The sequence below is a fragment of the Aspergillus tanneri genome, assembly GCF_003426965.1.
Source record: "Aspergillus tanneri strain NIH1004 chromosome Unknown AapTan_5_pilon_pilon_pilon, whole genome shotgun sequence".
Lineage (NCBI taxonomy): Eukaryota > Fungi > Ascomycota > Eurotiomycetes > Eurotiales > Aspergillaceae > Aspergillus > Aspergillus tanneri.
In genome coordinates, this window is record NW_022984632.1 from 2,577,690 (window position 1) to 2,597,123 (window position 19,434).

Genomic DNA, 19,434 nt, shown 5'->3' on the forward strand with positions numbered 1-19,434 from the left:
ACACCAATAAGTAGAAAGAAAAACTATAATACGTATCGAAAAAAGGGGTTCTCTTTATCCGTCAAATCCTGAAACGCCAACTTATCCCGTTGACTCTCATCGACCTGCAAACGATCCCTCCGACGGTTCTCCCGCCACAGGAGGAAATATAGCGACGTGGCCGAGGCCATCGTAATCCCATAACAGATGATAAGTCCCGTCCACAGCTCAGGATAATGTCGATCCACCGTGCGACCATTAACCAGCTGTGGTCCGATGATATTGCCCACCGTGTACGCGACAAACACCGTCGCAGCCATGACCGTCTTCTTCGTGGCGCCGGCCACATTGCTCGCCCCCAGCGTGATGATCAGACTCACCACGGGGCCAAAGAACCCTGTCAATGCGTATCCGGCAACCGGTGTCGCGGGTTTATATCCCCAGGAGGATTTCCAGATCATAACGCACCCTGCGATGACGGGAAGACAGCAGACCAGGAGCATGGGGATGCGTGAGTTAGGGATGCGTGATGAGATATATCCACAGGTTGGGATGAAGATGATACAGATCGCGCCCACGGGGAACTGAAAGAGGATCGAGTCGAGGGTGTTGAATCCAAAGGTGGATACGATTAATGGACCGAAGCCAGAGATTGCTCCGTTAATTGTATACCTATATATCCTTAGTTAGCTAATATCAAACAGAAAAGTGCCTTAGCCAGAGAGGCTAGACCCACGCAGATGCCATCATAACAGCCACCAAATACATCTTCACATCTGTAACCGCCTCCTTGATCTGCCCCCATTTGATCTGATGACATCTTACGCCGGTCTGGCTCCGACGCAGCCTCTCCACGGCGACCACGCGCTCCTCGGCCGTCAAGAACCAGGCGGAAACCGGTGAATTTGGCATCATGCAGCACCACAGACCAAACAGGAAGGTCAACACGCCTGCAAAGATATAGATATACTGCCAACGAGTCAAAGCTCCGGAGTCGATCTGTCCAAAGGCATAGTTCATTGCGCTGCCGATGATCGTGAACCATCCCGTACCGGAGAACCACCACGCCTGTCGCATGGCTTGTTCCTGCTGCGTGTAGTATCCACTGACGATGGTCATGAATCCGGTGGGGACTACACTTTCCACAAATCCTACTTCTATTAATATATACCCATGAAATAGAAAGAAATGCGAATACCGAGAAAGAATCGCTGTACAAACAGTCCCTGCCAAGTCGTCACCCCGGCCGTCGCCGCACAAGTAACAGCCCACAGCAGAACAATGGGTCCAAACACGAACCGGACTTGGAACCGCTGCAGTACAAACGTCATGGGATACAGACCGGCCAACATGCCGAAATAGAAGATCGAAGTGGCCCAGCTCAGTCGTGAGGTGTCTCTCGACGGTGGTGAGGTGGACTCATCCACCACCAGCAGCGAGAGGTCCGCCGTCATGCCGAATAACGAGGCACTGCCGAGGATCGCCTTGTCCCAGTAGACAAATCCATAGCCTAGCATATCTAGTCAGTATGTGATATTTTATATTGACGGAGGAGGAGGAGACCGATCAGCATGGCGGGCATGAAGAAGAGATCGATTTTGCGCATGACGCGCTTTTCCACTGCTGGATCGAATTCCTGCGCTTCGTCGCTAACAACCGCCAATGCGGCGTCTTTCTCCAGGACATTGATCATTGGTATATTAGTATTAATTTGTGAACTGGTGACAGTCTACAGAAGGACGAGTTGACGCGGATGAAAATATCCTTTCGGAGAAATTTGCCGTTTAGGTCGCTCCGATACGAATAGAATATTATAGTAGTATACAGTAGCTCTTAGATAATAGAGTATACATCTCAGTCATCTATTAGATATTATTAGATAGGACGGATAGGATAATCATTGTCCTTCTGGGCCATTTTTCTGTGGAGATGGAGACCTCTCCAACTGTCTGCGCAACTCCGTCAGCGTCAACGTCTCCGTCGGATTCATATACCAGTAGTAAGTTCCTACAATCAATTAACATGAATATATCAGAAACAAGAGAGGGATAGCATACCAACAGATAACCTCCCACCCACAGTATTCCCCAACAATGTCGGGATGATCTCCTTCCAGACATACAACTTAACGCTGATGGGTCCCCTAGCCATATCGCCATTCTAATAAAGGTCATATTGCCGACCACATAGTCAAATACCAACGACACAAAGGCAAAAATCGGCAACTAGATGCCTAAGATCTTCGAGGCGAGGTCCAGTCCTTGCAGACCGAGGAAACAAGCGAGACAGACGAGCCAGTTGCAGCCAATGCCTCGCAGGAAGATCATGTGGAAGTCGGGGACGACTTGTTTCTTGGTGGCGAAGGTGATGATTTCGGATTTGTACGGCTCGGGAAGATATTTCCATCTAGATTCGACGATTCGACTAACATCTGCTCCATCTCGAAGTAGGGGGAAGAGGTACAGCCGAAGATAATCGCCACAACAAACAATGACCCAGCCAAATTCTCCAGAAACGTCACCACCCACTGGATCAACATCTCCCACCAGGTCAATCGGCGTCGGAGAACAGCCACCGTGGTGAACATGAAGGACCCCATGCAGAGATCCGCCCCCGTCAGGGTGATCATGTACAGCCCTTAGGGACATACTAAGGCGCTCACTGTGCGGATCAAACCCGGGGCTTTCTCTGGAACCACGAGGCGGTGTTGGTGCTCAACACGGTACCACAGGCAAACGCCAGTAGACATCCGACCGAGTGAAGAGACTTTGTCCAGACGCATATGCATCATACTTGAGATGATGGCATGGGAATAAAACATGAAAGATATTATATAGAGCGGAGGATAGTATCGGAGGGATTTGGTTATCGGATCGGCAATGGACGATCTGATGCTCTTACCACCGTCTTCTTTCGCAGTGATGCAGATGTATGCATCCATAGATGCTCATTCCATGGGAGTCTCCAGTTGATCCGGGTAGATCTTCAAGCCACCAGATAAACCTGCATCGAAGTGAGACGACAGCTAGTAATATCCTGTACCATCCGTGGCAACAGTGGACTACGGAGTGTCGATTCTGCAGGTCCTTCGTCGTGCCATCACCACCGCGATCCTTATCTCTGGCATGTAGTATGAAATTAGTCACGATCCCAGTTGCAGATGAGATTGGACGTTTGTCTTGTTTATTCTGACTGTAAATATAGTAACTTTAGTACTATACCCGTGGTTAGTTTACTGGCAGTAAATAGAGAAAGCCGAGTGATTACTGATCAGCCGAGGATAATCGACGATTAAAATCCCCCGATATTCTCATCGTCTGCTGCCCATTTCATCTCACAATCAATCATTTACCCCAGATCCTCTCCGACCAGTTCTATCCAACGATGCATCAAACCGATCGCGTGAAGAAACGTGGAAGACCCAGGATGCCGACCGAAGCAGAAGCAAAGGTGACTACCCATATTCATATAGTTCCTTGTAGTAGAGCTGATGGTGCAGGATCGACGTACGCAAGTTCGTCACGCACAACGCGCCTATCGACTAAAAAAAGAGGCCATGTTCCGCCAGATGAAAGATCGCGTCGCGGAGCTCGAGAACGCCGTCGGCCGCATTTCCGACTCGCTGTTTCGTTTCCACGAAATGGCCATCCAGTCGGATCTGCACATCACGCATCCGGATCTCTTCCAGCAGATCAACAATACTCTGGCTCACATCCAGATGGAGAGTAAAGAGCTAGGCATCCAATCCACAAATCATCAGTCCCCTGCGCTTCGGACGAATGACTCCGGTCCCAGCTTTGGCTACCTGATCCACCGGGATCAACAGATCGACACCAACAAGTCCATCTCGTCCGTCCCTAGATCACTAGCCATCGGCACCCTCAGTCTCCACGAGACGATATTCTCGCGACGCCTGCACCGCTACTGTCTCGAATACGCCTGGCGCCTTTTCATCGACGCGCGGTCCAATCCCCAGGACGTCTACCGGGTATTCCGGTTGGTGCCTTGCATCCGATACAAGGACAAGATGACGCCGTATTTCCGGTGTCTAGTGCGCGGAGGAGCGCACGAGTCGCTGGATCTCCCCGCTGTGCCATTCTACTGCATCGGGGGCGCAGGCACGCACTATCCGCGGAAAAAAGACGACGGCACGCCCATCTATCCTGAGAATATGCGTCTTCCGCGACGGATATTGGGTCTGTCGAGTTCGACGTCCGGAGACGCTCACGACGAACGGGAAGAGAAGCTGAAATCATTGGGGTTGCATGGGACATGGCTCGATTGTCATGATGTCCAGGGGTATTTGGAAGAAAGGGGACTGGTATTGGAGCTATCGGGTGCTAGGATGGATGTGCATGGACCGGATGGTCAATCGCGATTGACGCTCCATGTGGAGGAGTTCTTTCGATGTAAGTCATTCTGGAGTTCTTTTGTCCTGGCTAACTGGTTAGTGCTTCTTAAGAAGATGATGATCTTAGGTCGAGCCCCGGGGTTTCGCCTCGATGATGTGGAATGCGCCTTCCAGGAGACTGCGAGGATGTCGGGTCCAGCATGATCTATTATCGAGGTTGAGAGTATATGTAGGTCTGCATGTGATTTAATGATTTAATCGTTCTAACAGCTTTCAATCTTCAATCAAGTTCCATGGTCCTGTTGTAGCAAGTTCTGAGCCCTAAACGTATAGATACCACATGCGGCAGATAGTTAAGAACATACAAGCCCAAGGCAGAAAACATAACTAAGTTGAACGAAATAGACAATCTCTCTGGTTATATACTTCTGCGTCTCCATATGATTCAATATTGTAGTTCGGCGTAGTCCAGACTAATTCTCCCATGTTATAAGTCTCGGACGTCTTTATCTTGTAGGAAATTAAGCTGTACCAGGATAATGGAATATAGCAATAACTACACTACCAGACATCATGAACAAGTTCCGTAGCACAACTGCGGGACTTGCAGCCGGATCGACACTGATACCACCGTTTAACCGCTCGGGCATACAGGGCTATTAGGAAAAACTACTAGAATACCATTAGAAAACTATTATAAAACCATTAAGATAATATTCAATCCATCTAGCGTCAGTGATGTATAGTTGTAGCAGCTCTCTCGAGACAAAGCCGATCAAGAAAGGCCGCGACCTCAGACGAGGACACCTTCAAAGCCAGATAATGCTGATGGCCCTGCGACTTGTCCTTCATCTGCCATGTATTTGTCCCATTGGGATATACATGGCTATATCTTCCATCATTCCCGAATTGAAAAATCTCCCCGAACACTTGAATGGCGTGGAGCATGGTGAGAGGATCCCACGACTTGCACGACACATTGTATCCACTACAAAAAAAATCCATCAGCAGCGATCTCAGACAATAGATGTAAAAGACAGAATTATACCACCGGTACGCTGCATTTACCGGATCAGTCGACACTCCATCCACTATCAGACGGATTCCAGAATAGACATCTCTGCCCAGTTGAACCCGGAGAAGACGGTGCGTCCTGGCCATGTGTTAACCGCCTCTGCGGCGGCTGTGATGTTGTGTTCGGCGAAATTGAATTCACGTCCTGAGTGATATTCTCCGCCCATTATGACCAGCCCGGAGGCTTTTGCTGTCACCAGCTCTCAGCCAGAGAGAGACTAGTATGATTCTGGTGCAGGTGAAAGGAGACGGAGAGCTATATCGCAGAATGGAGGAACGTGGTTATTGGTATAGTCCTGAAAGTCTTCCATGTGCACTCACATTGTCAAGAAATCCAATACTGGCAATTATCACGCTTTCATCCTCCTCGTTTGATAAATGCTTGCAATACCCCCCTCATCTGGCAAATTCTGGGACTTGGATGGGGACAGTACATTCTTGACTCGGCATCCATAGAGCTTGTGCTTTCTGACACTGTTGAAAATTTCCTTAAATTTTCAAAAGAATATACTCGGTTCCGCTGAGTGCAAACATTGACCCTAATTCTAAATGTGCTGAGAGTTTCTTCAAGGGGAATCTGACAGCCTGTACAGCAGATCCCATTCTGAACACCGTTTGTTTATATAGCGAAGAGGTTGCTGTCATGTAGCGTAGAATAGTAGCCGCGTCAGAGCGAATCCCATGTTGTCTTTCTCCTTCAACAATTAGGCGTTCTGATGCTTTGGTAATATAATTTGCTGATAGAACTGATACCCTTCTAGTATGTAATCTTTCGTCCATTGAATACGTTCCAGGTGGTGTTTTAAAATGGGAACAGAATTTAGCAGAAGGCTTGAGCTTAACTTGAACTGCCTTTTGCGTCCACGAGATACAATAGGCTAAACCGAGGGGCTGACTTAATATAAGGAAAGCACTATCTCATAAAGAATGGAAGGAGGAGAAAGCTACCAAAGGAGCCACAGACATGACAGTCCCGTGTGCCGAGAGTATCAAACAAGTCACGTAGAGTAAACCATGACGCAATTTTCATCTGGAGAATGGCACAAAGTGTGTCAAGGGCATGAGTTACTATCTCCCGATATCCACGGGCTTTGCTGACAATCTGCTGAGCACGGCGATTAAGTTGACGAAATCTAAATAAAGTTTCAATATCCAGGAGACATGTTCCATAAAGAATATTGCGGGGATAATGTTAAACTGCCCAAGAATAGCCTCTGAGGTACGGACAGACTGAAGTCAAAGGCTGTGAATCCCCTCATGGTCGCTGGGATTTATCCGAATGGCAGCAAGAGCAAAATCTCGACGACGGTAAGAGGCGACGCGAATTATGTCATTTTAAGTGTTGTCTCTGGTCGGCATCACGTTTGTGCTTCTTGCGCATCCATGTTATGCTAATCAGTTGATATGCCAGAAGCTGACCAACCCACAGGTTTGTTGACTTCAAACTGTATCCCAGCCTAGACAAACTCTTGAGGAACAATAGCACTCTTTCAACTTTACCCGGTATAAACTTCTTTGGCAAGCTAACCCTTTCTGAGCTTGAGCTGCGTCTCTTGGGGTGCTTGTAAAGCCACCTTGAATGTACTATATCTTGGCTAGCAGCATGTTACATAGCCTTGCAAACCCACTCTAGTAGTATCACTCGGAGTTCAATTTGTCATCAGTTGCAATCAGCTTCGAAAGGATAGTGCGGGGCTGGATTCCACATCTTGCCTTTCGAGTTGAATTCCACGGGCTGACGTGTCCTCGTATCTGTTCTGTCCGCTATGGGATGTTCGAGGCGAGAGATAAGGAACCACTGTGAACCTTTGCAGTCGATCTCCCGGCTAATCTTAACCTTTGCGGATGGGCCCTGGCACGTGTCTTGGCAGCGGGGAAGGGTTTGCATAGTATTTATTTAATTTACAATCGTCCGTCCCAAGTTCGAAGTAAACATTCACTTTAATCTTAATCAGAGTCTCCCCGATATTATTTCTTTGCACCCTGGTTACGTATCTTCACCATGGCACCCTCTTTGCATCCATTAGACCCCTTGACGCCGAGGGAGATTTCCAAGGTCAGGTCCTCGAATAGTGTCAATTATATGTACTCATCGTACAGCAGGCAGCAGACATTGTCCGCCATGCGCTTCCTGGAGAAAACCCCAATTTCCGTTTTATCACCCTGAAGGAGCCACAGAAGCAGGATATGATCCAGTTCCTAGAGCGGGAACATTGCCATCTACCCCTGTACGCACATCCTCCAAGGGTCGCTCGCGTCCAGGTGGTAGTTCAGGGTTCGGGTTCGACCAATTTAGTGGAGCTCCTGGTAGACCTCGACAGTTCTACCATCATCAAGCAAGACGATCTTGTGGGGAAGCATTCTTACATTGACTCCGCCTACATGCAATCGGTGGAGAAGGCATGTATGGCAGACGAGAGAGTCCAGCAGGAGATCCAGAAGCTCGATCTACCTATAGGAGCTTCCGTTATTGTTGAACCATGGGCCTACGCAACAGACGGAATGAACGATATGTCAGACCGAACCACAATGGTAGGATCCACCGCGTCAAGCAGTCAATAAACTGACACCCTGGTAGTGTTGGTTTTACATGCGTCTTATCGACAATCCGGATGCCAATTATTACGCCTACCCCCTTGATTTATGTGCAGAGGTGTCAGAGCATCTCAAAGTGACCAAAGTCTATCGGCTTCCCTCATCTAAGAATGATCGTATCCACAACGATTCGCAGCCATACGATCACCGGAAAGTCCATTCCATAGAGGCCAGCGAATACCATCCTAGCCTGCGGCCACCGCCACGCACTACTACAAAGCCTTATCAAGTAGTGCAGCCCGAAGGCCCTTCCTTTCAAACACAAGGCAATCTCGTATCGTGGGAAAAATGGTCCATGCGCGTAGGATTCAATTATCGAGAGGGGCTGACTCTCCATGATATCCGCTACGACGGCCGGAGTGCCTTCTATCGCCTGGCTTTGGCGGAAATGTTTGTACCATACGGGGATCCACGAGCTCCATATCCCCGTAAAGGAGCTTTTGACCTGGGCAATGACGGCGCCGGAATCAATGCTAACAATTTGCGGCTTGGATGCGACTGCTTGGGTCATATCAAGTATTTCGATGGCTGGCACAATACTGCTTCGGGCGAGCCCCTAAAGCTCCCCAACGTAGTTTGCTGCCATGAACAGGATGATGGGATTCTATGGAAACACACCAACTTCCGTACACAGAACGCGGTGGTGACCCGGTCACGGATCCTGGTTTTGCAGACAATTATTACAGTCAGCAACTACGAGTATATCTTTGCATTCCATTTTGGGCAGGATGCATCCATCCACTATGAGGTCCGTGCGACGGGGATTCTGTCCACCTGCCCTATAAATCTCGATGACAAGGTACCGTATGGCACAGTTGTTGCGCCAGGCGTGTTGGCACCCTATCATCAACATCTATTCAGTCTTCGCATCGATCCCGCTATCGACGGACATGCCAACTCCCTTCAAGTGGAGGAGTCCCACGCCATGCCTGTCAACAACCCATCGATTTATAACCCGTTCGGGGTGGGATACACAACAAGTTCCAGCATCATCGAGCATGAACAAGGCCTTGATCTTGATTTCAGGAAGAACCGCACCTTCAAGATTATCAACGAGCAGAAGGTGAACCCGATTACCGGCACGCCTGTTGGATTTAAGCTTCTGCCATGTTATAGTCAAATGCTACTCGCGCACCCATCATCCTACCACGCAAAACGCTCCGAATTCGGCAATCATGCCATTTGGGTGACCCGCTACCATGACGATGAGCTATTTCCGTCCGGTCGCCATACGATGCAATCTCTCGGCGGCGAGGGGATCGCGTCAGCGATCCAACGCCGCCAGGGGACATCTATACGCAATGAGGACATCGTGATATGGCATACGTTCGGGTCCACACATAACCCCCGCATTGAGGACTGGCCGGTCATGCCGTGCGAGAAGATGATTGTTGGTCTTAAGCCGGTCAATTTTTTCACTTCCAATCCGGGACTGGATGTAGCAGTGTCGACACAAGAGAAGAATCGAAGTGTACTAGTTAAGGGTGACGAGGGCTCTGCTTGCTGTAAACTGTGAGGTACAATCATCCAAAACGTATGATTGTCTGTGATAGACTTAGAGCTATACAGTCACCAGTAGTATAGAATATAGCATCGGCTAGAGAATCTAATGATCAATCTCCATACATAGTAGCCATCCTCCAGCGCACATTTGATTTAGTTGAATCCGTGATGTCCCTTGCCAAGACTGGAAAGAGAGGATACATTGCCGGGCGTCGGATGATCCTGTTCGTCGATGCGCATCCGGGGCAGTGGGGCATGCGGTCATGGAAGCGCCACGACGAAATATAAGAGAGCCAGAATCCGCAACAATTCAGAATATTTCTATTTCCACGTCAATAATTATTATTCTATCTATAACGCTGCAATGCCAACCCTCACCCAAGCCCGCACCTCAAATGCCGCCATCAGCTCGCATACACCCGAGCTGGTGGCCGTATTTGTAGGAGCCACCAGTGGCATTGGCGAGGCAACAGCCAAGGAATTTGCCAGGGCAGTCAAGAAACCGACCATCCATCTAGTCGGACGCAATCAGACGACAGGATCCAGGATCTTGGATGAATTAAAGGCCGCGAACCCAAAAGGATCGTTCTACTTTATTCAGTCGGATGTGTCGCTGCTCAGGAACGTTGATGACGTATGTGCGAAAATCAAGGATAAAGAGGATGCTATTGATCTTTTGTTTATGACGACGGGGCATTTAGCTGGTTCGAAAAATGGTATGCCTTCCTGTCTTCTCCTTCGTTCGGGGCCAGGGATACTAATAATGCCACAGACACCACAGAAGGACTGGAGAATAACCACGCACTTCGATACTACTCCCGTATGCGATTCATCTACAACCTCCTCCCACAGCTGAAAGCCTCTGAGGGTCCGGCACGAGTTGTCTCCGTTCTCGGAGCAGGCCAAGAAGGCAAAATTGAGCTCGACAATCTCGATCTACAAAAGAAATGGACGTTCCTGACGGCCTCGACCTATGCCGTCACAATGAACTCCCTCGCCATGGAGCACCTCGCCGCCCAACACCCATCCATTAGCTTCATTCACACGTTCCCGGGCTTCGTGCGCACTCCTCTTTTGAATAATACTCTAGGGTCCATCGCAGGTTCCATCGTTGGTCTCCTCACCCGGCCTATGTCCATGAGTCCGCAGGAAAGCGCCCAGCGGAATCTCTACCTCGCTACCTCTGCGGCATATCCGCCCAAACAGCCGAAATCAACCTCTGCCATCGGTGTGCCCCTTGTCGAGGGCGTGTTGACATCCATTTCGTCGATAGGGAAGAGCGGAGGCGGGTCGTATATTCTACACTATGACGGGAGTGATTCGACAAATGCATCGTTAATGAATGGGTATCGTGAGAGGGGGTTTCCCAGGAAAGTATGGGAGCATACGTTGGAGTGTTTTAAGAAGGTGATTGATCCTGCGGAGTAGGTCTGCTATCATACATTGACTAATGTAATATTCATTCACTGGACTCTACTATTATACCTTGTAAATATAGTTGGAGATATAGTGACGTCATACACGGTTATTTCCCCATCAGGAATCCGGAGTGTCTATCTATGGATCATTCGATCCACCTGTTCCCCTTGGCATTTGATTTGATTTTTATTTAATTAACGCATGTCTGGAGGTAGCATGAGCTAGCATCGTCATAGTTCTTTCATTTTGCAAGATCCTCTATCACGCCAATCCTTCCACTACAAGAACCATATATGCATACCAAAACATAGCAAACCCATGGGCTTCAACCTGGATTACTCCGCCCTGGCCCCCGGTCCAGCAGGCACCACCACGTTGGGCAAAAGATGATCTGGATGCAATAGCCCGTCGTGCACGAGAGCGTCAGAGACGAGAGGCCGAGGAACAAATGATCGAAACAGAATGTTGACACAATGTCTGGGGTGAAGTTGGATGCGCAGATCACCAGGGATAATTCTTAAACGGAATCGTCAGTTACTGCAATCCGTGGATAAGATGGATAAGGGCCAGGGAGATAGTCCTGAGGTGAGGAGGGAGGAAATGAGGATTCGAAGACGGCCGAGAGAGTGGAGGAGAGGTTTGAAATAGGATCCATTTGATTTGATTTGATTTATTTGAGATATAGAAAGTAAGCATGACAGGAGATTGTCAGTTAATTCATTCAGCCCATCCATTCAAACAAGTGAAGCTCCCGAATCCGACCCAACAACCCGACCGGTTATATTACTATCCTTCATCAGGTAGAGATACGCCTCAGCCAAAGTCTCAGGTTTCGTGACCCTACCAGTCGGATACTTCGACGCCATAAATTGAAAGATACCCTCCTTCTGCTCCTTGGGCATCCCATCCCACATCTCGGTTTCCACAATCGCCGGAGACACCGCATTCACCCGCACCGGTTTCATATCCAGGGCCAAGTTCCGCGTCAGACTGTAATACGCACCCAGATACCCGGACATGATAGTCCAATCTGGCGCCGGCCGCTCCCACGCTTGTCCCGTCGTCAGGGTGATCGACGACTCCGGGCCCGCGGAGAGATACTTGGAGCCGACCTTGGCCACGAGGATCGGCGCCACGAGTCGTATTTGTGCAGGTGCGAGGATTTTCTCGCGTGTGATGTCCGCCAGTGGCATCGCCAACGGCTTCTCTCCGACTGTGAAAACGATGTGGTCGACCGAGCCGACCTTCTCGAATAGGCTCTCGATCTCTTCCTCCACGTTTTCACCGCCGAGATCGCAAGCGTAGCCTTGCACTTGGGCCCCCGGAAACTCGCCCGTCAACTTGGTGACGGCGGATGAGACCCGGTCTACGGAGGAGGACGATACGGTGACTCGTGCAGACGAGGCCAGGGAGGCTTTGGCGACGCCGAAACCGATGCCGGAGGTGCCACCGAGAATGAGCACATGTTTGTTGAGGAGCTTGTTGTAGATTGCGGACATGGTGGGTGTCTAGGTTATATTTTAGAATATCGTATTGGGAGACCAGGGAATGAAATGTGAAATATTAGTCATATAAATATCAACTTGGATATCTGATAAAGCTGCATACGTGGGATCTTTATACCTAGCCACTGGGGGCCAAAACATCATGGTCATATTGTTGTTCCGTACTCCGGCTTATATCCGTACTTTCGTTCTCTATTAGACCAGTTTCCTGCGTTTAGTTCCGGTTTCCGGGAAGGTGACAGGCTCGGATTGCGATTCTTAGCCAGGGGAAATTAGCTAGATTTGGGTTCTCGGGGATTCTGTGACGGTTAGTTGAAGTTGGAGGGATTGAAAAAAATTGGGGAAGTATATGTGAAGTATTCAGATTTATACTGTTCATAGGCCTTGCTGACTTAAGATGTCATTTTATGCAGGGAAAATATAGGCTGGCCCACTGGCAAGGCGCTTGACTACGAATCAAGAGATTGCAGGTTGTCAGTACTTTTTTATTTTTATTTCTGCGCTAGGTCCAGCTTATTTAACCATCTTTATGCATCACCACTATTTAATGTGTGTACCGGCAGGACTTGGTTGCTATACAAGTAAAATACAGACAGCTCGTACATGTTCATCTACCTATCATATTCAGTATTCTATAACCAGCTGTATATGAAAAGAATCTAGTAATCAGCATTCTTATCCCTTACTCTTACGAAGCCAGTAAGGGATAAGGATTGTGTTTGCTAGGTAGACAGCACACAGTGACAACCTCGAACCAGAGACCTTGTTAACTTTACGTTAATTATATAAAATGTTACAATTCACTAGAGCCTTCTTGCTAATGCATTCCTTCGCCGTCTTAATGTCTAAGCAAGAATATTTGTTTTTAGCTCTTGTGTTAGTCTGTCCACAGCATGTGTGATCTTGAGGAATTACTTGACAGTATTTAAAAACAAAATATGCGACAGTCAAGAACTATATTAGCAATATAAACTCTTTAATCCACTAAATCTGGACCTGCTTAAATACCATATGTCCTCGAGATTTTTTGATTGGGCCACCTGTTATGGCTAGCATGGGATGCCAAACTTAACACTGTTTAATGATAAAGATCTGAAACTCAGAGATCTTCTTTCTCTACTAGGAATTTCTCATACCATAATAATCCAATTAGTGTAGTATAGTACAGAAGTGTGTCTAGTCTAACCCTAAAGTTTGTTATCGTAAAATCTTAAGGATGCCCGCGATAGCATAGGCTAAGAGAGTAAATCGCGATTCGCGAATATGGCATACTTTATTTGTATTTGCACCGTACCCTAGAAACCATTCAAAGAGTGCTATGTTGCCAGGAATATTTCCTGACTGTATTAGTTGTTTAAAGTGGTTGTATGAAATCTGGTAGATATAACTCCATACAAAGGGCTTATGGGTTCTCCCTTATTGACTAGAGTGGGTTAAGACAGCGGTACGACGTCCATATGGCCTTCAGTGCTTAGGTTTGCTTAAGTATTTGGCTAGAACTATTTGGGATTCACAGATGGTCCGTGTGATTTGGGATGGATCAGCTCCATGTGTCCAGGGTGATAATAATAGCCTTTTAAAAACGTGGCAAGGCTCTTGACTGCGAATCAAAAGATTGCAGGACAGCCCGGCGTCGGTCAATATATTTTTTTTATTCTCCCTTTTTATTATTGCAAAAATATATTGCCTACTTAAATCTGTATATTTTTCAGACATGGTCTGATAACTACGCAGAATATACAAAGGATTTCCAAGGCAACCGCTACTGAAAGAAGACTAGATATTTTGTGTGGGAACCCAAGCAAAGTGGTGTCTTCTGTCGTCATCCAGACATTGTACTGTGTTTATTGTGATAATCACGAGGTATCTACTACATATATGCTGCATGTACTAAATTAGTAACAGCCAACCACAAAGAGTATTAAGCTTTCCATTCTCCGTACAAGGGCTCTTGTTTCGTTGGGTGTAATTTGTTGGCCGTCTCAAAAGGGTATCATTCGATACCGAATCTGATTAAAAAACGTAATATGCCTAAGCAATGGAGCGGTGTTGTTGCCCAACTCATGTACAATGATACAATCCTCGATGGCCTTTCCCTAAACAGCCCATTGTACATTGGCGATATGTCTTGGCATTGACTGGGGCTTTGTATAGCTACAGAGCTTGCACACAGCAGCGTGCTGATTTGTCCAAATGTTCATCTCCATGTGGAGCAAACCAGTAGTGGGTTTGCCATGATGGCTATGCTGACTGGGGAGCCTATTTTACAAAGGGGATTATTACGTACTATACTCCATACTGCGTAGTGTGTTTCATATCAATCATGGGTTTGCCGATCCTCCATATGGCTTCATCGGTGTCTATGTATACTTCGAACCTACCCAACCTGTTTTACGAACCCCAAAAAAAGCGGGAAAAAAGGGAAAAAAAACAAAAAAAAAAGGAAAAGGTTTGGACAAAGAAAAGAAAAAAAATACGTTCCATCCAACCATATCTCTGAATCCAACATCCTAATGGACCAACTTGCTTTCACCATCAGTCAGAGCGATGGCGTGTTCTACCGTCCTTCCCATTGGCGGATGGCTGCACGCGGCAATATCCGCCCTGCACTCAGGGCGCTTTTCATTGGTCAACAGTCAGTGCCATCGCTTATATAGCACACTTAGTAGGCGGTAGACTCGAGCAGTATCGTCGATCGAGATTCTCCAACACGATTGTTCCTCGTAAATCTTCATAGCTCACAAAGCTTCCCCCTCAGGTGGGGTGCAAATTCCAAACGACACGCTGCTCATTGATTATTCATGATGCCACCTGCCGTCTCCCACACTAAACCAGATGATCGAGAACAGTTTCGTCAGGCTTTCGTTGGAGATATCAGGATGTTCACGGGCCGCGGACAACCATGGGCCAGAAGACTAAGAGCAAACCCTGCTCCACGGCTTAACGTCACATCTTCCTTCCAGACCCCGTCATCTATCCACTCTTAGCATCTCTGACAAGCTTGTGACTCCCTACAGGTTACGAGAGTGCAGTGTCTCCCGTCTGCGGTGGATTTGATATTCCTGGCGGCGTTACTTACTCCATACTCTCTTGGCAATCTGGACCAGGGCTCTGTTGCTGTGTATTTCCTGTCTCTCCTCCCCTTCATAGTGTATCTCGGGTCTTCTTTTTTTTTTTTTTTTTTTTTTTTTTTGTTTGTTTGAATCCCTTTAATTGTGGAATTTCCTTTCCTTTGCCTGGTTATTCCTCATGAGATTGAACCATTACAATTCACCCTGCTTGAACATTTAAACAGATATCTCCCGTCACCGAGCCCTGTAGTTGTACCTGTCACGCTGCTACAGTTCGATCATCGGTTGATCAACGCTGCCTTTTCCATATCGTCAAGGCTCCCACTGGCAGCTTCCATTACCCCCACGGGCGATCCGTGTGTCTATATCTATACTCTTCAGACAACACGAGTTGAGGCATCGAGCTGATCTCTGAGGGAGCTTGCTTTTTAAAAATTCATCTTCCCGCTAGAGCCTTTTGATAATCCCTCTAAATTCCAATTTGTCGCAGGTCGAACATCTGTCGGTGCCTTCTTTGCCTGGCTTGCGTCACGACACCTTATTCTGAGTCCTACATACCCTTTATTTTTCTTTTTGGACTTGGCACATTGTGCCATTTCGTTTCTTTTCAATTTTAATTATCCTATTGTGACCGTGGCGCAGAGCTAGCAGTTATTCGCATTATCAGCCTCTGATCACGACATCGCCTTAGTGTCACTAGGCCTCCCTTAAAGATACCCACATTTCTACTTTTCTTGATATCATTTTTCAAGCTCACAATGACATCTTGAGCCTCTATTTTGATATTATTGTTCTCCTGACCAACTGGGAGTTCCTGGTTATTATTATTACTGCTATTCTTCCGTTTCTCTTTTTTAACGTCAGGCTTCAAACCCTTGGCCAATTATCTGCTTTTTCTTGGGCTTTGTCCCATCTTCAACCTCGTTTCGGTTTTGACTATCTTTTGTCCGTCCCGAATCGATCATGTCGGATGACATTAGGACTAAGGTTGGCCATGGCGTAGCTAAGGCCTTGGGTATCAAAATTGCCTATCGTGACCCCCTAGGAGCCAATGCGGACCCCGTTACCAGAGGCGAATCAACCTTCTCTGTTGGAACGGTGGACACCTATTCTTATCTCGAACCGGAGCCCACAAGCTTTGAATGGGTTACGGAGCTATGGCCTACCTGGGGCCAGGTGGGCAGTTATATCTACCGACTCTTCCCGTTCCTTTCCTGGATCACACGGTATAATTGGCAATGGTTCATCGGAGATTTAGTTGCTGGTAAACACCTCACTTCATCGAAAATGCTGGAAACCATGTTACTAATGTTCATCTAGGCGTGACAGTCGGGGCTGTTGTCGTACCACAAGGAATGGCATACGCCAAACTTGCAGAACTCCCTGTACAGTTTGGTCTTTACTCGTCTTTCATGGGTGTCCTAATATATTGGTTCTTCGCCACGTCTAAAGATATTACCATCGGCCCGGTCGCTGTCATGTCCACACTGGTCGGAACTATAGTACTCGAAGCAGAGAAAAAAATCCCGGATGTTGAACCGCATGTAATTGCATCTTGCATGGCAATTATCTCTGGTGGTATTGTCTGCTTCATGGGCTTGGCTCGTCTCGGATTCATCGTGGATTTTATCCCGCTTCCAGCAATCTCAGCATTCATGACGGGGTCCGCCATCAATATCTGTTCCGGTCAAGTGAAAGATATGCTGGGAGAAAAGGCAAACTTCTCCACTAGAGATGCAACCTATATGGTCATTATCAACACCCTCAAACACCTTCCCTCAGCCGGAGTTGATGCTGCTATGGGCGTCACTGCATTGGCTATGCTGTACATTATCCGCGCAGGCTGCAACTACGGTGCGAGACGATATCCTCACCGTGCTAAGATCTGGTTCTTCGCCTCTACTTTGCGGACAGTCTTTGTGATCTTGTTTTACACGATGATCAGTGCGGCTGTGAATTTGCACCGGAGAGATCACCCAAGGTTCAAGCTCCTGGGCAATGTTCCTCGCGGTACGTTCAAGGACTAACTGGCCCTTTCTCGTTGCTGTCGCTAATATTACTTCTCATGTCAGGTTTCCAGAATGCAGGATCCCCGGTGGTCAACGCTCGAATCATCAAGACCTTCGCAAGCGAGCTTCCCGCTGCCGTGATCGTCCTACTCATCGAACACATAGCTATTTCAAAGTCCTTTGGCCGTGTCAACAACTACACCATTGACCCCTCCCAAGAGCTGGTGGCCATTGGTGTGACCAATCTGCTTGGACCGTTCCTTGGTGCCTACCCGGCTACCGGGTCCTTCTCCCGGACGGCCATTAAGTCGAAGGCTGGAGTCCGAACACCGCTTGCTGGTTGCATCACCGCAGTTGTCGTCCTGCTTGCTATATACGCCCTGCCTGCCGTCTTCTTCTACATTCCTAAAGCGTCCCTTGCCGGAGTCATCATCCATGCTGTTGGTGATCTGATCACGCCGCCCAACACGGTCTACCAGTTCTGGCGCGTTTCCCCCCTTGATGCGATCATCTTTTTCGTTGGTGTTATAGTCACTATATTCACCACCATCGAGATTGGGATTTACTGCACCGTCGCGATAGCTGCAGCCATCCTCCTCTTCCGGGTTGCTAAAGCCCATGGCCAATTCCTCGGTAGAGTTACTATTCACTCCGTGGTCGGCGATCATTTGATACAAGGGGATGGCAAATATGGATCTTCTAAGTCGCCGAACACTCCTTCGGAAAGCAACGGTAGCTACCAGCGTACCATTTTCCTCCCTCTTAACCACACCGACGGGTCAAATCCCGAAGTAGAGGTGGAACAGCCCTATCCGGGTATCTTCATCTACCGATTCTCGGAAGGATTCAATTACCCGAATGCCAATCACTATACCGACTCCCTCGTGCAGACGATCTTCCAGAACACGCGACGCACCAATCCTTTTGCCTATGGCTCTCCCGGAGATCGACCGTGGAACAACCCTGGCCCGGCCAAAGGCAAGTCTGAGCCCGACCGCTCGCACCTGCCCACCCTCCGTGCTATTATTCTCGATTTCTCGTCGGTCAACAATGTGGATGTGACCTCTGTGCAGAATCTCATTGATGTTCGCAACCAGCTTGATCTTTACGCTTCTCCGCAATCCGTGCAGTGGCATTTTGCCCACGTTAACAATCGGTGGACCAAGCGCGCGCTCGCAGCAGCAGGCTTCGGATACCCCAGCCCAGCCTCCGAGGATGGGTTCCATAGATGGAAACCCATCTTCAGCGTGACAGAAATCGAGGGCAGTGCTTCGGCAGCGGCCCATGCAGAAATGGTGAATAACAAGCACGTCTACCAGGCTAGTAACAAGAGTGGAGACCTTGAAGATGGGTTCAAGCATGACCCGAAGACTACTGAGCGCGAGACGGCGGGAATCGAAGTGTCTTCTGATGGAAGCAGCACGCAGGAATACAAGTTGCAACGCGACCTTAAGGACAGCCAGGCCTACAAAAATCGGAGGAAGATGGCTTTGGTGCAGGGCATCAATCGTCCGTTCTTCCATATTGACCTAACCAGTGCTCTGCAGAGCGCATTGGCGAATTATGAGGAACAGGAACTCTCTGTTAGGGAAGCTGATGCGTGAATGGGCCTGTATCGTTTATGACCATCCCTGGTTGGAAGGGTCGAGATAACGACTCGTTTGACGATATTTATTCCTTCATTTCTCCTATTTAATATTTGGATTTTAAAGCGAGTCAACCAGTTTTTAGTACATTATTACACCTCGATGTTGATACCTGGATGTTAAGTCATACCCCTGAGATCTAGCTCACTGTATGGAGTATATAGACAGATTCTGGCATGAATAATATCTTTTTCCCTGGTTGGGGAATCAATCTTTTCTTCTCCATTGACGAGGCTGTGGACCTCCAGTAATCTCGAAGGATCGTCGGGCAAAGCTTTTCTA

The 19,434-nt window shown here is 48.0% G+C and overlaps 7 protein-coding genes across 7 annotated transcripts; 4 read left to right on the forward strand and 3 right to left on the reverse strand.

Annotated features, from left to right (window-relative positions):
* Positions 1-23: 23 nt before the first annotated feature.
* ATNIH1004_010263 (putative MFS transporter) lies at positions 24-1,672 on the reverse strand (the record flags this gene model as incomplete). The annotated part of the gene is made up of 4 exons (XM_033574838.1): positions 24-651; positions 716-1,130; positions 1,178-1,489; positions 1,543-1,672. The coding sequence occupies 4 exons, from the start codon at positions 1,670-1,672 to the stop codon at positions 24-26; spliced, it is 1,485 nt and encodes a 494-aa protein (XP_033422856.1).
* A 532-nt stretch (positions 1,673-2,204) lies between these two features.
* ATNIH1004_010264 (uncharacterized protein) lies at positions 2,205-2,627 on the reverse strand (the record flags this gene model as incomplete). Its single annotated transcript, XM_033574839.1, has 1 exon — positions 2,205-2,627. The coding sequence occupies one exon, from the start codon at positions 2,625-2,627 to the stop codon at positions 2,205-2,207; it is 423 nt and encodes a 140-aa protein (XP_033422857.1).
* A 736-nt stretch (positions 2,628-3,363) lies between these two features.
* On the forward strand, positions 3,364-4,534 carry ATNIH1004_010265 (uncharacterized protein; the record flags this gene model as incomplete). The annotated part of the gene is made up of 3 exons (XM_033574840.1): positions 3,364-3,429; positions 3,479-4,388; positions 4,431-4,534. The coding sequence occupies 3 exons, from the start codon at positions 3,364-3,366 to the stop codon at positions 4,532-4,534; spliced, it is 1,080 nt and encodes a 359-aa protein (XP_033422858.1).
* Positions 4,535-7,406: 2,872 nt separating this feature from the next.
* Positions 7,407-9,515, forward strand: ATNIH1004_010266 (amine oxidase; the record flags this gene model as incomplete). The annotated part of the gene is made up of 3 exons (XM_033574841.1): positions 7,407-7,460; positions 7,508-7,936; positions 7,983-9,515. 3 exons carry the CDS (start codon positions 7,407-7,409, stop codon positions 9,513-9,515), a joined length of 2,016 nt encoding a protein of 671 aa, XP_033422859.1.
* Positions 9,516-9,866: 351 nt separating this feature from the next.
* On the forward strand, positions 9,867-10,930 carry ATNIH1004_010267 (uncharacterized protein; the record flags this gene model as incomplete). Its single annotated transcript, XM_033574842.1, has 2 exons — positions 9,867-10,218; positions 10,275-10,930. 2 exons carry the CDS (start codon positions 9,867-9,869, stop codon positions 10,928-10,930), a joined length of 1,008 nt encoding a protein of 335 aa, XP_033422860.1.
* Positions 10,931-11,655: 725 nt separating this feature from the next.
* ATNIH1004_010268 (uncharacterized protein) lies at positions 11,656-12,420 on the reverse strand (the record flags this gene model as incomplete). Its single annotated transcript, XM_033574843.1, has 1 exon — positions 11,656-12,420. One exon carries the CDS (start codon positions 12,418-12,420, stop codon positions 11,656-11,658), a length of 765 nt encoding a protein of 254 aa, XP_033422861.1.
* A 4,040-nt stretch (positions 12,421-16,460) lies between these two features.
* On the forward strand, positions 16,461-19,110 carry SUL2 (SLC26/SulP family anion transporter; the record flags this gene model as incomplete). The annotated part of the gene is made up of 3 exons (XM_033574844.1): positions 16,461-16,761; positions 16,818-17,507; positions 17,570-19,110. 3 exons carry the CDS (start codon positions 16,461-16,463, stop codon positions 19,108-19,110), a joined length of 2,532 nt encoding a protein of 843 aa, XP_033422862.1.
* Between the last annotated feature and the right edge of the window lie 324 nt (positions 19,111-19,434).